At 42.3% G+C, this 22060-nt stretch overlaps 1 protein-coding gene across 9 annotated transcripts in view; it reads left to right on the top strand.

Annotated features, from left to right (window-relative positions):
• The window catches only part of ACSL6 (acyl-CoA synthetase long chain family member 6), a 131696-nt gene that overhangs the window by 81222 nt on the left and 28414 nt on the right, over nt 1-22060 (top strand). For 8 of the 9 annotated variants that reach the window (XM_077326879.1, XM_077326882.1, XM_077326883.1 and 5 more), the window contains 8 exons: nt 334-512; nt 1022-1054; nt 5271-5322; nt 7768-7841; nt 11057-11134; nt 13973-14107; nt 14838-14972; nt 19424-19519. In XM_077326879.1, coding sequence (XP_077182994.1) covers nt 334-512; nt 1022-1054; nt 5271-5322; nt 7768-7841; nt 11057-11134; nt 13973-14107; nt 14838-14972; nt 19424-19519 — 782 coding nt within the window. Of the gene's footprint in view, nt 1-333; nt 513-1021; nt 1055-5270; nt 5323-7767; nt 7842-10915; nt 10994-11056; nt 11135-13972; nt 14108-14837; nt 14973-19423; nt 19520-22060 lie in introns of all 9 variants that reach the window. The other variant, XM_077326880.1, reaches the window with a different exon arrangement.

Below are 22060 nucleotides of genomic sequence, written 5' to 3'. Positions count from 1 at the left end.
TAGTCTCCAAAATTACATGCTTTAAAATACAATTCCATCTTGGTCTTATAAAACCGTAGAACAAAGGTGAGTGAAATGATTTAGAGTGAAATAATATGAGGAGCAACTTAAAAGGAGTAAGTTAAAATTTAATATACTGAACTTAACACCAAACAGAAACATACACAAACACCTTGGCTATGAAGGTAAGAGAAGTGATAAGGAATTTAAAGATTATTTTCCTGGGTCTTTTTAATATAATTGTCACAAATAGATATCAAGGAACATCAGGCTTTAAGATATGAGTACTGGATTTAAACTATTTTAAAGTATCATTTTTGTTTGTTTGTTCAGCTGATATTTCTACAGTAGTTTGTGATAAGCCTGAAAAAGCCAAAGTCCTGTTAGATCATGTAGAGAAAAAAGAAACCCCAGGCTTGAAATCCATTATTTTGATGGACCCCTTTGAGGAGGATATTAAAGAAAGAGGACAAAGGTGTGGAGTTCGTATCCAATCTATGCAAGAAGTGGAGGTGAGGTTCCTTTGTTTTACTTTATTTTGTCTTATTTTATAACCTGTGCAGAAACAGCTAGCTTTGTTGCACAGAATAAGTAAGAAATTATTGTTTCTTCATATTTCTGTTTTGATTTTTGTAAGAAAGAAAATGAATGACCATATGAGGTTATTTACAGAATAATTGGTTCCATCATGCTAACAATGGACCATCAGTGATGAACAATAAAATAAGGATAGGTGGTAATTTGCATTAACATTTCTGAAGCATGATCACTGTTCTCTCATTTACCTTTGTCAGCTATTATAATGTATCGTAAGCATCGCTTCTCGGCCTTTTGGCTAAGATCAAGTGTATAATGTATCGTAAGCAAAGCTAAACATTTCCAGGAAGGCACCAGTAGAGGAAGTCATAGTAGGTGAACTATTAGTTGAGTTTCTGCAATTATAGTGAACTACACATTACAGAGAATGTCCTGTGGCTAATCCAAGTCATTAAATTGTTACTCTTTTGTTATATTCTTTCAGGATTGTGGTCGAGAGTGTCACCGAGTTCCTGTAGTGAGTATGAGCACATTTCCCCCCACCTTGAGCATGTGTAAAACATTTGGCACAATGAAGAACTGTGCATGGCAGTTTTATCTGTGCCCTTGTGTATATCCTGTTTATTTTAATATGACATTCACAGGGATCTTTACTAGGAATGGGCATGAACCAGAAAAGTCCAGTTAGGTTTGGGGTGTTCCCAAACTTAACCAAAAGTCCCACAATGAGCCAGCTAGTTTGAGTTAATCTGTTTTTCTTCTCCCTACTGAGAAGTGGGAAGCAAAACAGACTGCTGAAATGGATGCCAACCATTTAAACGTAACAGCTTGGCTCTAAGCTGAAAGCTGCTAGGTTTGAATGGCCTTGAACCATACAAAAGTCCGGGAAATGTTTGTGGGAAGTACCTCCCGCAAGAACTGTTTGGAGGGCAAGAACTGGGCCCAATTCATGACGAATTTTGGCTCATGAACCTTGTTCATGCCCATCACTAATCTTGACAGATTATTTTTGTATATATCAAGTAGAACCCAGTGTTTGCTCATGAAATAGTTCCTAAGAATAGCCACCATAGATCCAAAACTATTGGAATGAACGCTTCTCAAGAGCAGAGTTAAGGGTATGGCTTCTTTGACCATCATATTCTTAATGCCTATTTGAGGAAATTAGATTCTTTTTTGCATCATTCAGCTTCAACTTCTCCAGCCTCATGGTAAAAAAAAAAAGTAGTTAAAATGTATTGTTGATTGTGGCTGCTAGTTTAAAAATGGGGAAACTCCGCTGATATACCAGAGCCCTTTGCTATGATTGTCTCTATTTTGTTTTATTGCTTTTGGAGGACAGTATATATAGAAGTCAGATGTTCATATGAGCAATTTAAATTTTAAATTTCTATCTCCACTGAGGTCCCATAGAGGCTAAATACTGGGTGTTCTTGGGAGATCACAGATCTTTTGTGTCTCATGTACCTTGGTCCTCTATCAGCACTACTCAAATAATTCAGGGGGCAATTAAGAAAATCAGCAGTGCAGTAGCCAAATGCCTACATTGCTTATAGTGTCCCAGCTTGGTATCAGAAGAAGGTACACATGTAATCCAAGATGTTCAGTTTTAGGAAAGTAGAAAATAAAGGAGATGGTGCAAAAGGATATCAGACTATGAGCAGATGGCAAGACAGGTGGCAAGTACAGGTCAGTATGGGAAAGCTCAGAGCCCCACAGCACTTGGCTGTGCAGCCACATATAATACTCCCCTACTAACCTCATCTCTATGGTATGTTCTTTTGCAACATACAAGAGGTGGGAGAAAGGGAATATTCTTTCCTTTCCAGCTGTTTATCCCCTTGAAACTCATCCTTCCTCCTTCCCCTACTGCTTCAGAATTTGGGGGATACAATGCAGGTGAACCACGACCAATCAGTGAATTAAAACATTGCTCAAGTTAAGGGATATTAGTGTTGCCACAGATGTGAGAATTAGGGGCTTTAATTTGTCAATAATGAAATGTATAGAATATATCAACATTTACATCCTACCTTATATTCAGTAGCATAACTTCAGAAGAAGAACCTATACATCATCAGTATGTTTAATTCTCAGCATAGCCAAATCTGTGGACACTTAAATTCAGAAACTGAAGGTGTGAATAGAGTACTAAAATATTTTTACACACCTCAGAAAAACCTCAGAAATATATTTGCAGGTTAAAACCCTCTAAAATTATATAATAATAATAAAAAAACACTGGTTAACTTGATACCACATTGTTTGCTTTGTTGAACAACAGCCATCCCACAAAAGCCAGTGTAGCATAGTGTTTAGACTAGAATCTGGGAGACCCAAGTTTGAATCCACACTCTTCTTGGGAAGGTCATTGGGAGACTTTGGGCCAGTCGGACATTCTCAGCTTAACCTGCCTTGTAGGTTTGTTGTGAGGATAAAATGGAGATGAGGAGAATGTTATAAGCTGCTTTGGGTGCCCACTGTGGAGAAAGGCAGAATACATTTTTTAAAAATATATACCAATATAGTCAAAGATGGGGGGCACAAATAGGACATAGAGGGTGAAGGGGCTTTAGCTTCCTCCCTATACCATTTTCCTAACTCAGAATGGCTACCCTGGCATTATTATTTTCACAATTGCGGGGCTGCACAGATACTGTTGTGCTATATGGACAGCCCCAATGGGACAAATACCTCCCCCTGGGGTCATTTCAGGTCAGAAAAATGTTATGGGGGCAAGGCTGAAGTACCATAGCTGTTAGGACTGTGTTTTCCAGAACTGAGTTCACAGCTGCCAGCTGACTGCAAGAGCCCTATGGTGGTTATGTGTTAAATGTCACATCTAGTTTGAACCTCAGATAACACTTATTTTGATGGCAGTTATTGTAGCAGAGGTTAAGAAGAGAGACTTCCTTTCCTCTCAGTTTGGCTAAGTGGCTTGTAATTTTCATTCTGGCAGTGCCACTAGGAAAAGGTAACAGGAGAGGGAAAATTATTATGACAGACAGCAAATATTGCTGCAACCCTGTCTGAGAATCTTGAGGGCCAGAAAATTCAAATGGTTGAGATTGTCAGTTGGAGTGGCATTAATTGATTGATCGATTGATTAATTGATTGATAGATTGGTTTTATAAGCTGTCACTCCCAGGCCAGCTGGCTCACAGTGGCTCACAACAGTATTAAAAAACAGTGTAACAATTAAAATTCCCCTCCCACTCCCCACCTCCAATTAAAATACCCCAGCTAAATCCAAAACCTCGCCCCACCTCTGCAGTACTCAGGTCCAACTAGATGGGGTGGTTGATCTTCATTACCATCTCTGCCTCCAGCATGGTCTCAACCAAATCCCTGGTGGAGGAACTCTGTCTTTCAGAAGTTCATTCCACCAGGCTGGGGCGAGACCTGACAAAGCTCTGACCCAGGTGGACTTCCTGTGGCCCAGGGATCTCCTATTTGTCATTGCAGGTTGCAACTCTGCAAGAGCTTGTATCATTCCACAGGGCTCGTAAAACGGAGCTCTTCAGCCAGTCAATATCTGTAACTGCTCCGCAGGAGCAGTATAAATAAAAGGGTAAGGGGGTAGGGGTGGGCCATGTCTGGGATGGGCAAGGGGGCCCATTGGCCCCTCGGCTGCCTCCAGGCACCTGCTGCCATTACGCGGCTGCCTGCCTACAAGGTAGATTGCAGGCCAGCCGGGGAAGCCTTCCGCTCAGGACTCAGCCCTCCAACACCCGCACAGAAGCGCCAGGGAGGGGGCTGGCCCCGGGAGGCTTCCTGCGGCCCTGGGAGCACGCCCAACGCATTGTGGATATGTCGCCAGTACTTCATGGGCCGTGGGAACCCTTCCATGCCCTTCCCCCTCCCTGGTGATCCCCTGCCCTCCCATGGCCCGGGAAGCACGCCGGACATGTCGCTGACGTGCCAGCCATGCTTCCCAGGCCAAGGGGAACCTCCCGCGCCCGTCCAACTCCCTGCTGACCAAACGCCCTCCCGTGGCCCGGGAACTGTTTGCAGATATGAGTCTTTTCAAATGGCAATACAACCTCATGGGGTTTAATTGGCTTCAAAGGCACGTAGTCTGACAGCCACAGTGGGCTTAAATTCTAGTAAAATCAATAAAATTGTAGTATTCAGGACTATACTTACAGAAAGTTCCAGATTAAAGATGCTTTCTTGTTAGAGATGTAGTGTATAGTTTGTAAGGACACAGAGACCATTGAAGCCTAGCAGTTTCTTAGTGTATTTTTTTCCACATAACTGATGAGAAATTTTAAAATCTTTCATGAACTCTGGAAATGTATTTGTGCTAAGAACCTGATTATTATTAGTTGGTGAAGGGTTCAAATGATGGAAGAGAGTTACTTGAAGGGCAAGGTTCTAAACTTCTTACACTGCAACTATTCAGCTTGCTTAGTTTATTTGGAGCACAATTTAGGGGAAGGGGGGGGAATCAAATCTAGACAAAGCCAAAAGGCATGGGAAAACATTCGAATTTTTCTTCTCCTCATGCCAATACATTATTTTACTCATTCACTTTTCATTTATATCCTGCTTTTCAGTATGATTGGGAACCCAAAGCAGCTTTTCACATTGTTCTGCCCTCCTCCACTTAATCCTCACAACTGCAACCTTAATAGGGTAGGTTAATCTGAGATATTGTAACAGGCCCAAAATCAGCCACTGTGCAAATAAACACAGTAACAGGATATTCACTTTTCTTGTGATTTCTCTAGCCTCCCCGACCGGAAGATCTATCAATTGTCTGTTTTACCAGCGGCACTACAGGTAAATTGAAGGACTAATATATACATTTTATTTTTAATTATGTTTAATGTATACCATAAAAGGTGTGAAAGACTTATTATATACAGATTATATACATATATAAATATACAAATTAAGTGTTGTAGTACACTGGAATTTATAAAAATGCATGTATGGTTTGATATTTACTTACATTTATGCAGTATATTTTGGAAAGGAATTGAAATGTATACAATTAATATTCCTGGAATGCCATTTAAATCAATTTTATTTAATGGCTTTTAAATTGTGGCTATTAAATTATGCTTTTAAAAAAATCTAGCCAACTGTTTTTCTTTAGACAATTTACTTTTTATCAAGTTTCATTTTAGAATTTGTATTGGTCTACATTGCAAATACTGTTGGTCAAGTGACTCTTGCTTCTGAAAGCGACAGCCACACACCAAAACTTCACATCAGTCTGTCTGGCCAACAGTCTTATCACATGAGCATGTTAATAGGACAAGCCCAACAGCTCAATGTCTTCCTGATTTTCACCTTGACTCCTGATATTGTGGCAACCCAATCTATTATATGAAGTACAGGGGAATGGAGATGGTATCAGGCACCCATATTAACATGGAAGATATATTTTGATGTACAAAATTGACTCAAAACTCTTTGTGTTTTGTATATTAAATATAAGGTTTAACACTTTAATATTCCTAAAGCATGCTATGTTAAAGATAGGTCAGTATTAGTTCAATATTCAGGCCCCATTGGGCTTTTGGACCCCTCCCTAGGCATCTGCATTGTGTCCCAGTTTGGATCTGAAGCTAACACAAGGTATCCAGATGGCAGGCGGCCACCATCTGCCCTGCAAAAGGAGCAGAGTCAGTGTGATATGTGCTTGTAGCACAGTTGCCCTTTTCTGAGGTACATTCTGATGTGTCGTGTTGAAATTGCAGCACTGGAAAATTCAGATCTGGTATAAATCCACATCACATCGTTGCCAGTGGCTAAATTTTTGTGGATTTTCCATGGATTTGGATTATTTCATATTTCCCCACACCCACACACACAAACACACATAAGCACATTTGTTATAAACATTTCATTCAATTAAAAATTGGGGGAGTGTTAGGTGTCTGCAGCATTTAAAAAGTTGGGGTGAACTTGGTGCTTAGTGGATTTAAGGACATACTGTTCTTTTAGTTTTGTACGGTGTTGCTTTTTCAAAACCTTGGCTACTTCCAATGTTTCCTGCTTCCAATGTTTATTTATACAATCCCACCAAAATCCCCCCTTCTTTCCTATATATTTTAGTATATATCACATCCAGTCAGATGGCTGGACGGCTTTACAGTCAGCAAACCTGATACTTGTAAGCCACTCTGGCTCCCCTGATCCCATGATTTTGATAGTTTGAGCATCAGCTGGTGCCTAGTAAGATAAGGGCAAGCTGCCCAAATCGGTGTTTGTAGATCTAAATCCCTTTGCTAGTTGGTATTTCTCTTCCTAGAGATGCTTTTGCGTCACTTTTGGTTTATGCTTGCTGGGACGTTGTTGCTTAGGTCTGCTTTGAGCAGCTCAGCAATTTTTCGTTGTTGCCAGCATAATATTATGGAACTGAATTCTGGATTCGAATTCTGGTCTAGTCCTTGCTGTGTTGCACTGTTTCTGTTGGCATGCTAAGGAAGACTGTGAAAATAGTTTGAGTTAATATATAGAAATGTCACAGAAATGACCTGTATCTGTTTTTAAAGCATTAGGGCCACATTATGTATTTTGCCATAGCATTTTCTAAACTATTAGGAAACATTCAGCCCCCATCCCCAAAAACAAACTCATCCATCCAGTGATAATAATCCAAAAAGGAGGCAGCAAATCCAATTGCAGATCTCCAATGACTTACCTACACTCCTTTGGGTGGTTTAGAAATAAGTGTGTTAATATACTAAAATACTGTGAGTTCAAACCTGAAATTCTTCAAAATGAGCTGCTCATAGGAAATACTATCATACCATGTTTGAACACTTTATGGGAAGGTATTTCTATGGGAACAGAGGTTGAAGGTATTAAATGAGAAATGTTCTCTTTAAAACAATTTTAATAAAAGTGTTCCAAAATACAAATAAGTGCTAGCCAGCCCTGTGCATCTTCTCATGTCTAAGTGCACACAAGATAATCCTGGGGTATTGTTGCTCCTTTGTGTTTATTGTCCCCTTTTCATTGGATCAGAAACTTTTTTGAGAAATTTGTATTCACTGCACTCTATGGGTATATTCAAAATTGTTATATATTTAGAAGTTCAGAGACGTATTTTGCTTTGGCTACACTTGACTTGGTGTATGTGACAGATGCATGTGACAGTTTTGCATTCCTCAGGACTGTGTTATAGTCCAGAACTGGGGGGGGGGGGGGAGAGAATTTGGTGACGATAAAGTCTGAAGTATTGCTTTGATAATTTTTTTCTTAATTCTCCAGGTAACCCAAAAGGTGCTATGCTGACTCATGGGAATGTGGTAGCTGATTTTTCAGGCTTTTTGAAAGTAACAGAGGTGAATATTCTATTTTTTAGCATACACAAAAATGACAGAAGCATGATTCAGATGAGGTATACGTTTTGATGAAGGAACTGCATCAAACATGTGCTATGATTCTTAAGGGCCAGCATGTCCCAGTGAATATAATGATATTCTAGTCTAATGTTATTGCAGAGTCTACCATTACAAGGATCACTGAAGGCCATTTGCTTTATTCTTTTCCACTCGTACCAAAAGGACAGTGGAAATCTGGTACACCTTGGATGAATGAATCCAGAAGACAAAAGGAATACTCTCCCTTCTAAACCACTTTGTAATACAAGTTTATTAACTAAGAGGACATATTAGCCAACTAGAACCCTCAAATTTTAGTAGGCATCTACAAATCTCAAGATTGCAAGATTAGTTCATGGTATTTACACCTGTGTATGTTTAAATGTTTATGCTTTTAAATAGCTGTTTGATACTATGCCCATGGAGAATTATGTATACTGATTGTTTTCTAGCATCTCTGGGGAATTCTTATGGCAGCATCAAACTTAAGTAATTGGAAAATGACCCAAGCAGTGAACATAATCACTCTAAAATGTCTCTTTAGATTTAGAAAAGTCTGAAGAGTCCTGACAAGTTGGAGAGAAATGAAACTGTGATATTAGCTTCCGTAGAGATGGTAAACAACAAGCCCTTTCTTGACAAATGCAACAGAACTCAAGAGTCTGCTGAGTAGCAGAGATGGCAGCAAAGAAAGCTCACTTCTCTGTCACCATAATATCACTATAGTATTGTCCAGCTTGAGCTGTTTTGTGTGGTTATAGTCCTAGTTACTGCTTACCCACAGAGGAGACAGTGAAACCATTAGCAGCTCAGCTCTTGCAAAGGACTTTTCAGATAAAATTGCTCTTATATATTTCAGTTAAGATCCACATTGGTTATGGATATGGGTGTTAATTTCCTTTGATATTTTGTTTCTTCAGTAAATAGTTCTCCATTTGTACAGCCGAAGTAAGTGAACGTAATCTAGTGAAAGCTTCTTGAATGGTTGACAGTTGTCCTTCCTGAATGGTGACACCTGCCAGAGAGTGACTAGCTGATTCTGTTTGTCACGCTTTTAAATTCAGGTGGTTCAGGTGGTAGTTTGTATGGTCTTAAGAGAAGCCATGGTGAGGCTACCCTGAAAAACTTTTGCTTGATCTAATAGATTGCAATAATATCCAACTGGTCCCTAATATTCCACAGCTGTATAAGATTTTTGAGTATATACTGACAATGCTGCTCAAGATATTTCTGGGTTTTTATCTGATATCTGATCCTGGTTTGTGGAGGCACTTCCTTTATCACTCTGGTAGATAGCACAGTGATGGGGAATCAGCTGAAGGACAGGAGAGTCTCCATGCAGATATTGTCCATGTTGGACTGAGTTATGTTGTGAGTTCTCAGTTTGGAGCTACTCTAGGATTAAGTATTGTTCTATCATTACCAGTGCTTTTTTCCTAATTTGATTGGTCCGCAAACTTTTTAAAGGTGTTGTTAGTCAGATTAGTCAGGCCACAGTTAGAAAAGATTACTAGAATGCACTGTACATGAGGCTGTGTAGGAGGACCTTTTGGAAACTGCAGTTGGTCCAGAATGTGTCAGGATGTTGAACTGCCCGAGGCAAATAACTACAATTGCATTGACTTGCAGTTAATTTCTGAGTCCAGTTAAAACTGCTGTTTTTGAATTGCACAATTTACAAAGCCCTTAACTATGTGGGACAAGACTATCTCAAGAATTGCTTTCTCTCCCACAAATCGACCAGTGCATTTATTTTATCAATAGGGGCTCTGCATATAAAGAGCCTTCCTGCCACATCATTCATGTTTATAGAGTATTTTACCAAGGAACAATTTTCTCTTTGTTTGTGTTGGAATATTAGATGTACATTTGTATCCACTTCTGTCCCTATATGGGGACTCAAAACAGCTTACAAAATAAATACAAAAGGCCAAACAAGCAATAACTTATGCTGCTCCAATATCCTGGGTAGTTCTGGTTCCACTCATTCAGAACTACAGATGAGTTTTGGGATGAGAGCCTTTTGACTCCTGCCAAAGAGTTGGCTTTTGGCCCTGTCCAGACTAAATACATGTAACAGTGGAGAAAAATAATCTCAACCCTGATCTTCAAGTGGTACACACTCTCTCTCATACACACACACACACACACACACACACACACACACACACACACACGCTCTTTGGAGCTTACTTCCTGCTGTTGTCTGACATATTTACTGTGGCCTGTTTTCCCTTGTTGTGATTTGTGCTTTCTGCCTCTTGTTTACATGGTTTTTATCGTACTGGCTTGCTTTACTCTTTGATTGTTAGATGCCTTATGGATCATTGTTAGATGCCTTGAGGATTGAATGGAAGGATTGAATACAAATATTTTAATAATATCCAGAAAACTATTTCCTGCAATATTTCTGTTTATCAAACAGGTGTTTAATGCCATTGTAAACCTCCCCAGGGGCAGGGGGGAGTGGCAACCTTATGAACTAAACTTGTATTCTTGTGAATGCCTTTTAATGAGTTCATACATACTTGGGCATCATGTTATAGCAATTGGCCTATTGCATCATACAAATCTGTGTAGGAATAAGTACATTTGAATGCCTGGAAATTGGACAGTTGTACTGGAAACCCCTTAAGTTAAAGAACTATGTTTTGCTTTGGAACATCACTGACCAACAGAAGTGTCAAGGACAGACCCCACAATGCTACCTGGAATGGAGATTTTGATCTGGCAGCCCAAGCACATTGGTGGAAGGGCTTGTTCACAGACCAGCTCTCAGAACACATATGCCATGTGTGGTGGGGAGAGCTTTCTACATACATCCTTGTGTTTTTCACCATTCCTGCTAACATAGTTCCATTGGTGTTGTGGCCTAACGCATTACTTCAAACACTGTTCTCTTTTCTCGCTTAATAATCTTTACCACTTTTGCTCCTCTTGGTGCCATTTTTCTTTTTTATTGTTTTATGACTTTCTTGTTGTGTCTTCCTGTCAGTGTTTCTTTCCTTTCTGTCTCCCATGCCCTTCATCTGCAGAAAGTGATCTTTCCGAGACAGGACGATGTGCTCATCTCCTTCCTGCCTTTGGCTCACATGTTTGAAAGAGTGATACAGGTAAGAAACTTGACTGGACTGACCTGGGCCTTGCGGGGCTCCCTGTTGTTTTGTTTTTTACAGAGTCAGTGGTCTCCTACATATGAGGATGTACACATTTCCTATTTGCCTTTAGCACACATGTTTGAGAGAATGGTACAGGTAAGGTATCAGTGTCAGTGGAAGTCAACTTTTTCTCCACTGATAAATAAATCTATGACAGTATTGTAAAGCTAAAACCACTTGTACATTCAGTGGTCTTAATATTCCTTTTAAGTTTCTACATGGGAGGGGGAATGTTCATGTTGCCAGCATAACACCTCTTAATATTACTAAAACAAAGTACCTGCCAGCTAGATAGTTTTCCTGAAACATCTAATTCTATAACAGGGCTACACCAATTTCTGCATTTCACAAAGGGTCTGCCACTCCTGAAAGGTGCTCCACAGTAGGATGTCATTGGATTGTCCCACAAATTTTGACTAGTAATTATTCCCTCTGAATGATGCCAGTAGAACAGAGAACCTTATCACGGCTAAGGATATTGTGCAAATCCAAAGCTATACAAATAAGGTTTTCTGTGGGGTTTTGTGTAGTCTCTGATCAACCTGATCTGGGTATGGTCTATGCTTATTAGTAGCTATCTTAGTAAGTGCAGTGTTTTAGTAGAGGGAAAGAATCATACTATTTGGGATGAAGAATTCATACTTCCATGTAACTTCCTTTTTTCTTTAAGTCAATATTCTGATGCTCTTTCAGCCACAGATGGAAATTTGCCTTAGAAAATTCATTCATTCATTTATTTATAGCCCACCTGTCCTGTAAAGACTCAAGGCAGACCTCATGATATAAAACAATGTGATCAGACATAAGTCAGCCAGCAAACAATGCAGTGGAACTAGGTTTACAAAGTTAGAAAAAAACATGGTTTTCATGTTACGCAAATACTTGGAATATAGCCAAGACTGTTGCATAGGCCATTGCCTATGTTTCTTGGCAGCAAGTGTCACCTAAGTGCAGAGTTTGGTGTAGTGATTTAATAGGGACACATTCATTTCGTAAAGGTCACTTGAAATTTGACAGTGTTTTTAAAGTTATTGTTCTGTTTTGTTTGACACTGTTTTCATTGGAAAACTCAAGCCTTTAAATACTAATGTCTTGTATTCCCATAAACTCTGCCCAGGACCTATGCTGTTCCCTTTGCAATAGCTAGCACAGAAAATCAACTCTGTAGAAAGTATCCCTCTTACCACTACAGCTCAAGTATGTGGTCTAGCAGGACCAATTCAGTCTGAAGCACATTTGGAATATGGAAATCAGGAAGCTTGAAGCACCGTAATCCATTCAATCTATAAGTGTATTTCCTTATAATGCTTTCATTGCCATTACTTCTGTGGACAAATAGTGGCAAGTGCATGTGAATTCACTTAGTGCGAACAAAACAACAGCAGAGACACTTCTTAGGCATACCGTCTTAGTTGTGTTTTAACTGAAGTGGCTAACCTTCTTTCTAGAGAACAGGTCACAGAGGGTCGCTGTGGGGGAGTGACTCCCTTGCACTCCCATGTGGGGTGCCACAGGGAGCGGTGCTATCCCCCACATTATTTAACATCTATATGCGTCCTCTGGCCCAGCTTATGGGCTTGGGTGTTATCAGTACGCTGATGATACCCAGCTCTATCTCTTGATGGATGGCCGGCCAGATCTCCCCCCAGAAAAATTCACCAGTTGTTTGGAAGCAGTGGCTGGATGGATCAGGAGGAGCCACCTGAAACTCAACCCCTCCAAGACGGAGGTCCTTTGGCTAGGCTGGAGCAGGAACAGGAAGCGCGTTTTCCCTGCTTGGATGGGGTGCAATTGTCATCTGTGCCCCAAGCCAGGAATTTGGGAGTGATTCTGGATGCCTCACTTTCCATGGAGGCCCAGGTCACTAAGGTAGCCCAAACGGTGTTTCTCCATCTATGCCAAGCTCGGCTACTAGCTGCCCCCGGAATACCAGGCCACTGTGATCTATGGGATAGTCACTTCTAGGTTAGAATTCTGTAACTCACTCTATGCAGGCCTACCCTTGTCCCTAACCCAGAAGTTACAGCTGGTACAGAATGCAGCTGCATGGGTACTCACTAAATCATCTTGGAGGTCCCATGTTCAGCCTCTGCTGAAGCAGCTGCACTGGTTGCCAGTTGTTTCCGGATCAGGTTCAAGGTTTTGGTATTAACCTTCAAGGCTATATGTGGCTTGGGCCCTGCATACTTGAGGGACCGCCTACCTCCTGCCCCCTGCAGGGATAAAAATCTGCCGATGATCCCAGTACCCCGGGAGGCATGCCTGGCTTCGACAAGGGCCAGGGCCTTTTCGGTCCTGGCCCCTACCTGGTGGAATGAGCTCCCTGAAGAGCTGCGGTCTCTGTCGGAGCTCTCTGAGTTCTGCAGGGCTTGCAAAACGGAGCTCTTCCACCATTTGCCCGAGGTCGGGTGGTGGCCCGGGGGCTAAGATCGGGCCCCTCTCCCCAGGGGGGGAGGCCAGTATTAGACAGGCCTGGTTCCCCAGATTGTTCCACCCATGCACATGTTTATGAGGTTTGAATGGGGAATTTTAATGGTTTTAATGTGTTGATTTGTAGTGAATTATTGTGAACCGCTGTGAGCAAATCTCCGAGAGCGGCGGTCATACAAGTCGAATTAATAATAGTAATAGTAATAGTAGTAATAGTAATAGTAATAAATAACACCAAATGTGCCCATAAATCTTCCTTATGCTACGTTACACGTGGGTTTGAGAAAGGATGAAGCTTTTCACATGCAAAAATATATTTCATGTGAACAGGCCAACAGTGGTGTTTTCCTAAATTGTGAGCAACTGAGCAGTTCAGAAATAACTATATTGTTAAGAACACGGTCAAGAGCAGAAGTAGGCAAGTATACAAGTCCAGAAATTAATTTCCTTTTTCTTTCTTTCTCTGTTTTTCTTTTCTTCTTTGTTTTGCCTTCCCCATCACAGTCTGTAGTATATTGCCATGGCGGAAGAATTGGATTTTTCCAAGGGGACATTCGCCTCTTGTCTGATGATATGAAAGCGCTGCGTCCAACTATCTTTCCAGTTGTACCAAGGCTACTAAACAGAATGTATGACAAGGTAAACTTTCAGACTCGTGATCACATGAGTTAGTGAGAGTCTAAGAACAGTGTCTGGTAAGCTTTTTTTTGGGGGGGGGGAGCTTTGACCTTCTGGGTTTGTCATATGACATGGATAACTCTCCCTAGAAGCTACAATGACTAAATTAAAGCTATTATACTTTGGTTCACATTATGACAAGACAAGACTCACTGGAAAAGACAACAAAGCTAGGGAAAGTTGAAGGCGCCAGGAAAAAAGGAAGACCCAACTGGGATAGATTGACTCAGCCAAGGGAGCCATAACCATAACAATAGGACATTTTGAAAGGCATTAATTCATAGGGTTGCCATAGGTTGGAAGCAGCTTGATGGCACTTCACACACACAAACACACACATTTCTCAATAGCTGTCAGATGATGCTGTCCTGTTGTTAAAATATCTCTAAGAATATTATATATTGACTCAATGTAAATTCTCCCAAGACTTGAATTTGTTAAAGGCTTCCAAGTATTTTGTGTTCTTGTTCACATTTCCCTTAGGAGGGAGAAAAATAGAAAACATAATTGGAAATGAATTGCAGCAGAAGAGCTTTTGTTAGCACGTAGCACTCGTATAGTTATGTTTAATTCAGTCAATTAATTATAATGCTGGCATCTGTGAAGCTACTTTTGCTTGTGCTAGTGATAAATTTGGTCCTCTTCCTTTTCGCCATGTAAGCTTTCCCCCTGTCATTATGTATTCCCTTAGATCTTTAGCCAAGCAGACACCCCACTGAAACGCTGGCTTCTGGAATTTGCTGCAAAGCGTAAAAAGGCGGAAGTTCAAAGTGGGATCATTAGAAATGACAGTCTGTGGGATAAACTATTCTTTAACAAAATACAGGTAAGCATCTGTTTAAAAAGAAAACAGGCTGTTGTGTGATGAAATTGCCTCTGGAGGGTTTGCTGGCAGTCTTAAAGCGCTATGTAGCTTCTGTGAAATACTTTAAAGCAGTTAGCAGCAGCATCCCTGGACAAGGAAAACAAAGAGTCTGGCTTCCGTTTCTGTGTGGAAACGGTTCTCTGTGACAACCTCCATGCAATGACATCAACATATGTTGTGAGCCTAGCATAAATTAACAGTATATTTAATTCTTAGCATGGCCTCATATATGATTTGGGACTATGGAGGGAGAGAGAAGACCTACCAACTTGGCTGAACCCCCAGGTTTGAAGACGAGATGCATTTTGTACTCCCCATTTCACTGCCTGAAGGAGTCCCAAAGCAGCTTCCAAACACCTTTCTCTTCATCTCCCCACAACAGACACTTTGTGAGAGGTGGGGCTGAGAGAGAGCTCTGAGAGCTGCTCTGTGAGGACAGCTGAAAGAGAACTGTGACTGGCCCAAGGTCACCCAGCTGGCTGCATGTGGAGGAGTGAGGAATCAAACCTGGTTTTCTGGAATAGAGCCTGCCATTCTTAACCACTACACCATGCTGGTTTGCAAAAAAAATCTAATACCTTTAGAATATGCAGAAGCATTGTCTGGCAGTAGTTAGAGAGCAGGCACAACCAATCTGGGGCTGCTTGGGGGTAGGAGTGGTTAAAAGGGGCTAGCCCACCCACAAGGGAGTGTACCCATACCACATACTTCCGTGTGCCAGTTACATTCCTCAGACAGCCTCCTCTTTAAGATGCCATCCCTTTGGACTGTTCACATGACTACAATATGATCAGAGACCTTTTCTTTGGGGGAAACAGTCTTTGGAAACAACCTGCCAGAGTAGCTGAGGAGGTATTCTTCACTTGCTATGTTTAGGAAGGCATGCAAGCCAGCTTGCTGTAGTAGTTCATAGCAGGGGTCTCCAGTCTGGAGAACCAAATTGGATTCCCCACTCCTCCTCTACATGCATCCAGCTGGGTCATCTTTGAGTACTCACAGTTCTTTCAGAGCTTCTTCAGCTTCACCTGCTCCCATGTTGGCTGTTGTGAGAACAGGAAGAATTGTAGGCTACTTTGAGACTCCTTCAAGTACTAAAAAGTGGGGTACAAAAATGCAGCTCTTCTTTATATTCCGGAGAGCATTTGGCGGAAGGTGAACTGTTCCAGCAGAATTGGCTATGCTTATTTTACTCTTGCAGTTGCTGATGTGTGTTTTAAATCCTGGGTGTGTGTTAAATCCTGAAGGGGCCGGGAGGGAACTCGCATGGAAGCAGGGCTAATCCCCACATCCACATGCCGATGATGCCGGGTTGGCCCCCTCACGGGCCTGGCATGGATCGGGGCCTCATTTGCCCCATGCAAAGGGGCCATCGGGGCCTGTCCAGTGGCAGGCCAGTGTGGACAGGGAAGAGATGGGCCTTCCAGGCCTGGTTCTTCCCTGTCCCATGGAGGCCAGGAGGGAGATGAAAATGCCCCCATGTGGCTTTGTGGTGCTTTGCTGTGCCATAGGACTTAATGAGGCTTTTTTTTTTTTTTTGCATGAGGGTGGGATTGCACAGTTCTTGTGCAGTCTGACCTTGCTGCAAAACAACCCCCACTGCCCCCCCCCCATGCAGTGGAAACTTTCCACCGCAACTGTGTCCCCTACAGGGACAAATTTCAGTGGCAGACCTGCTCTATTGCCAAAATGTCCCCCGTGTGGCACAGAAGCAGCAGAGCATAAAGCTCCATTGCAACACACCAGCAGCACCCTGGAGCAGCACCATTGGAGCAGAATCAATCTCTGTGATTTTTAATCCGTATTTTAACTTTGTTAACTGGGCTATTTTAATTTATGGCCTTGGAATGTGATTGCTGTGGTATTTGCATCCTTGAACCCAGGAAGATATAATATAATACAATATAAATGTTTAACTGAATAAATAAATAGATATCAAAATAATTACTCCCAGTCTTAATTTTAAAACATCATGTTCACCAAAATTGGTTCTATTGAATTTTGTAGTAAGAGTATGGAGTGGCTTAAATGAAATCATATTGTATTTGGTTTTGGCTGTTCATGTCATATTTGCTAGATATTGGGTAGGTGGGAATCTATATTCACTAGAAAAAAGAAATGATTAGATAAGTTGAAAGATCTGTTTTTTTTAATCAAAATGTTTTAAAACATTAATATTTGGAAACAAATAAAGTTGGAAAGAATTTAGAAAATAGGTGCTGTATATACTTATATACTAGAGTATACCTACCTTTTCAGCACAGTTTTTAATGCTGAAAAAGCCCCCCCCCAGGCTTATACTAGAGTGAGGGTCCCACTTACCTGTTATTGCTGATATTGTGGTAAATTAGGTGCCTCGGCTAAAATTCAGGTTGGCTTATGCTCGAGTATATACGGTATGTGGCAAAAAAGTTAATGTTTTTGTCCATTTAGATTTTTTTTCAAAAAAGTATAACTATGAATTATATTTTAAAAGAAATTCTAAGTTTTACAATATTTTATAATTATCTTTACACTGCTTCATGGGAGCGGTATAAATAAAACAGTAAGGGGTATGGGGGAGGGCGCTTTCCGGGATGGCCCCTTGCGCCCGGACTGACAAGCGGAGGGCCCAGTTATCAGTCCAGGGGCAAGGGGCCAATATGCAGCCACGCACAGCAGGGCTGCCAATTGGCTTCTTGCCCCCGGACTGACGAGTCGCGCCTCCCGACCCACCCATCCCCCAAGCCATTACGCGGCTGTCCGCTGACAAGGCAGGTAGGCAGCCGCCTCACCTAACCTGCCAAGCAGCCCTGGGAAGGGGAGTGTTTGGGGCACCCAGTGGACCCTTCACCTCCCCCCGACCCTCCTTCCCCCCTTGCCCCGTCCTCTTTACTCTTGGCTTCCTACCTTCCTTCCTTTGTCTCTCTCTCTATCCCTTCTGTCTGTCTCTCTCTCTCTGCGCTGCGCCCACGCTCCACCGCCGCTTTCCCACCCCCAAGCACCCAGCCTTCCGCCCTTCTCTCCCCTGAACTCTTCCCCCGCAGCCCCCCTTTGTAACTCAATCCCACGCTCTGCTGCCACCACTTCGCCCCCGTGCTCTGCCGCTGCTTTCCCACTCCCAAACACCCAGCCACCCACCCTTCTCTCCCTAAACTCTTCCCCCGCAAGCCCCCCTCGCTACTCAACCCTGCACTCCGCCGTAGCCGCTTCCCCGCCCCCAAACACCCAGCCACTCACCCTTCTCTACCCCGCACTCTTCTCCTGCCACTCCCCCTTGCAACTTGCCCACACACACACCCACACAGTGGACCCTTCCCCCCTTCCTTCCCCCTACCCTGTCAACCTTTCATTGCGCCTGCCTGCCTGCCTGCCTGCCTGCCTGCCTGCCTGCCTGCCTGCCTGCCTGCCTTCCTTCCTTCCTTCCTTCCTTCCTTCCTTCCTTCCTTCCTTCCTTCCTTCCTTCCTTCCTTCCTTCCTTCCTTCCTTCCTTCCTTCCTTCCTTCCTCCATTTCTCTATCTCCTTTCTGCCTCTCTCTCTCCCTCTCGCTTGTTCTTTGTCTTCCTTCCTTCCTTCCTTCCTTCCTTGTATCCATCCATCCATCCATCCACCCACCCCTTAATCTCCTTTCACGCTCCCATCCATCCATTTGTCTTCTGCCTTTCTTTCTCCCATTTCTTTCTCTCCTTTCTTTGCCTTCTTTCCCTCCCTCCCTCTCTCTCTCTCCCTTTCTCTATGCCTGCCTTCCTTCCCTCCCTCCCTCCCAGCAGGGGGAGGGGCCCGGGGGGGACCTCCTGCACCTGCCCACTGCCCGCTAGCACCCGCTGTATTTTTTCTACAGCGGGCTTAATTACTAGTAGATAGATAGTTCTGGTAAGCTTTCCAAGAGAAAAACTCTACAGTGTGGGGTAAACAACAAAGGACATTGCTCTATTGATCTTTCTGTAAATAGTCAGATCCCACGTCAAAAATGTCTCCTGGCTCAGCGACAAACCTGCTTTGTGCTTGTCACATACCAGTTCTGATTTATTTGTGATGTCTAAATACAATCCTAGCAATTGACAGTGGTGGAGAGGGGAGAGAGCAGTGAGAGAAAAAGCATCTTTTTAATTCTTGCCCTTCCCTTCCCTCTTCCAATATCTCCTTTGCTGGATCAGTCAGCTAATGGGACAGTTCCCATATCTAGCTATAGCACTATTTGGAAGACAATACTTGCCCTCATTTTATATCATATGCAAGGGAAATTGTTCCCTCCAGAACACTCCTCATATTCTGTGTGTGTTATGATAAAATAATATGTTTCAGGGGATCAGGTCCATGGTATTTGAATCTTTGTTGGGTCTTGCCGACGTGTTGACTCAAAAGAGCCTGAGAATGGACAAGTCTATATAGTATTTCATGGTTTTATTATGCTGTATTTTAATTTCTCTCATAGGCAAGCCTTGGTGGTTGTGTTAGGATGATTGTAACTGGAGCAGCTCCTGCTTCTCCTACTGTACTAGGTTTCCTTCGAGCAGCCCTCGGATGTCAGGTATGTTGTGCGATTCTTAAGATGTACTTGTTTTTTAGATATAGAAGCCTGGGTTGTAGAATTATTTAATGAAATATTATAGCTTATGTGGCACTAAGAACAAAATGTGTAAACAATGTAAATTAGCAAATTCAGTTTATTAATGCTAGAGCCTATAAAAATAGGTATTTTTATGGCAGTCTGCCTACCAGTTTGAGGGGAACCCCTATACTTAGTCACCCACACATGTTTTTCAGTTGTTCCTTTTATAGACTTGTTCAAAAACTATTAGCTAATTGTTAGAAAGATTCTCTGGTTCTTTCTGTCTATTTATCTATTTTATTTGTATTTATATACTGCCCTCCTTTGCGGCTTAGTATGGTTTACAGAAAACGTTAATTGAATAACTGTGTACAGAATAAATTTGATAACTGACAATAGTCTTAACATCAACAATTATAATGTGACATATAATCTGGAATAGATTCAGTGTATAATATAAAAAGCTAAGGCCTAGGTGGGCAGAGATTGGGTGGAGCCAGTCCGACATTTGGACCAATAGGGAGGTGATACAGTCTGCCCCCCCCCCCCAGCCCAGCCAGGGGCAATCTGGCAAGCTCACAGCCAGTTTGTTCCTGGTTGCTGACAGGAACACAGTAAGTGGGCTGGGGGAGGGGTAGCCTCCTTTCCCCCTGAGGCCAGGAAGCCCTCATGCCGTCTCGCAGAGCTGGCAGGTGGCTGTTGAATGTGATCCCTCCCTCCCCCCTCCCTTCAGGCCTGCTGTGAAGAACCCTCTAACAGCCCCTGACTGAGGCAAGGGAGGTGTTTCCAAGAGCAATGCAGAGGAGTCTGTGGGTGTAGTTGTGCTTTCTTTTTGAGGGGGGGAAGCTTTCCCCTTCTGCCTAACAGTTAGCTGACAGGGAGGATACAGAAAAGCCCCATCTCACTTAAAATACTGCTCTGGCCGGCCTCGCTGCTGATGGGAAAAGGCAGCCAAACAACTCTGTACATTTGAGTCCTACCTTAGTGGGTTGTTGTGCAGATTAAACTGGTGTGGGTGTGTCCTTCCTGGGTTATGGGCTTTAGCCAGCCCTTACCAGCAACTGTTTGTATTCTGGGGTGCAGACAGACAAACCAGCATCAGTTCTGTGATGGAAAGTGCAGGAAGATCTAAATAAAGAATATATTTAAGGCTGAAACTGTAAATAGTGAACAAGTAAATGGCTGGAGAGACATGGGAACTTTTTTCAAGCTTGGCCTGGTAAATTAAAAAAAAAAACAGTACTTGCCAGGAAGGTTCTATGAACTCAAAGACGCAAGTGGCCCAGAATTTCAAGTGGAGTTAGCTTTACAGGAAAGTAGACAGTGAGACTTTGGGGGAAACTAGGTGATCCACTTTTATTAGTTAACGACTTGGCCTTATGAACTCACTAAAAAGCCCTAACTCTTTAAACTTTCTTCCCTTTAATTGTTTTAGCATACCAAGTTGTGTACCATATGCAGCTTTATGCTTGGAATCTGGTCAGCATTTATTTGGAACTAAAGCTAATAACCACTCAATATTGGATGCATCTACATTATAACCCAGACCACACCTGGAGTACTGTGTGCAGTTCTGGAGGCCTCACTTCAAGAAGGACGTAGATAAAATTGAAAGGGTACAGAGGAGAGCGACGAAGATGATCTGGGGCCAAGGGACCAAGCCCTATGAAGATAGGTTGAGGGACTTGGGAATGTTCAGCCTGGAGAAAAGGAGGTTGAGAGGGGATATGATAGCCCTCTTTAAGTATTTGAAAGGTTGTCACTTGGAGGAGGGCAGGATGCTGTTTCTGCTGGCTGCAGAGGAGAGGACATGCAGTAATGGGTTTAAACTTCAAGTACAACGATATAGGCTAGATATCAGGAAAAAGTTTTTCACAGTCAGAGTAGTTCAGCAGTGGAATAGGCTGCCTAAGGAGGTGGTGAGCTCCCCCTCACTGGAAGTCTTCAAGCAAAGGTTGGATACACACTTTTCTTGGATGCTTTAGGATGCTTAGGGCTAATCCTGCGTTGAGCAGGGGGTTGGACTAGATGGCCTGTATGGCCCCTTCCAACTCTATGATTCTATGATTCTATGAACCCAGACCCATTGAGTCTCATCAGTCAAATGCTCGAATTATCCAATTTTTCAAACATATTCAAACCAAAATTATGTCTGTAGGCCTTGGACTCATTACTTCCTCTCTCAGAATCTGAGGCTTTCCAAACAAGAAAATACGGGCTCATAGACAATGAAACACAAAATCTTACCAGTGCAGCAAATATAATCTGCTCTCATTTGAATCTGGGGATCTTACCTAAAGTAGGCCAGAAGGCCCTTTTTTTACACCATCTGCTAACATCAGACCTACAAAGAGTCTTTTCTCTGACAAGATGCAAAGCCCTACCCTCAGTAATTCTTTTAGGAAGATACCAAAAATTCTGCATTCATATAGATATTGTCCATGTAAAACCAACAATATCAAAACTGTCCTGCATGTCCTTTTTGATTGTCCTTTTTATACAAGTATCCGTTCAAAATAT

The sequence above is a fragment of the Paroedura picta genome, chromosome 3 (genome assembly GCF_049243985.1).
Source record: "Paroedura picta isolate Pp20150507F chromosome 3, Ppicta_v3.0, whole genome shotgun sequence".
NCBI classification, from domain to species: domain Eukaryota; kingdom Metazoa; phylum Chordata; class Lepidosauria; order Squamata; family Gekkonidae; genus Paroedura; species Paroedura picta.
Note: the sequence above shows the minus strand (reverse complement) of the source record. Positions and strands in the feature narration are given on the sequence as shown.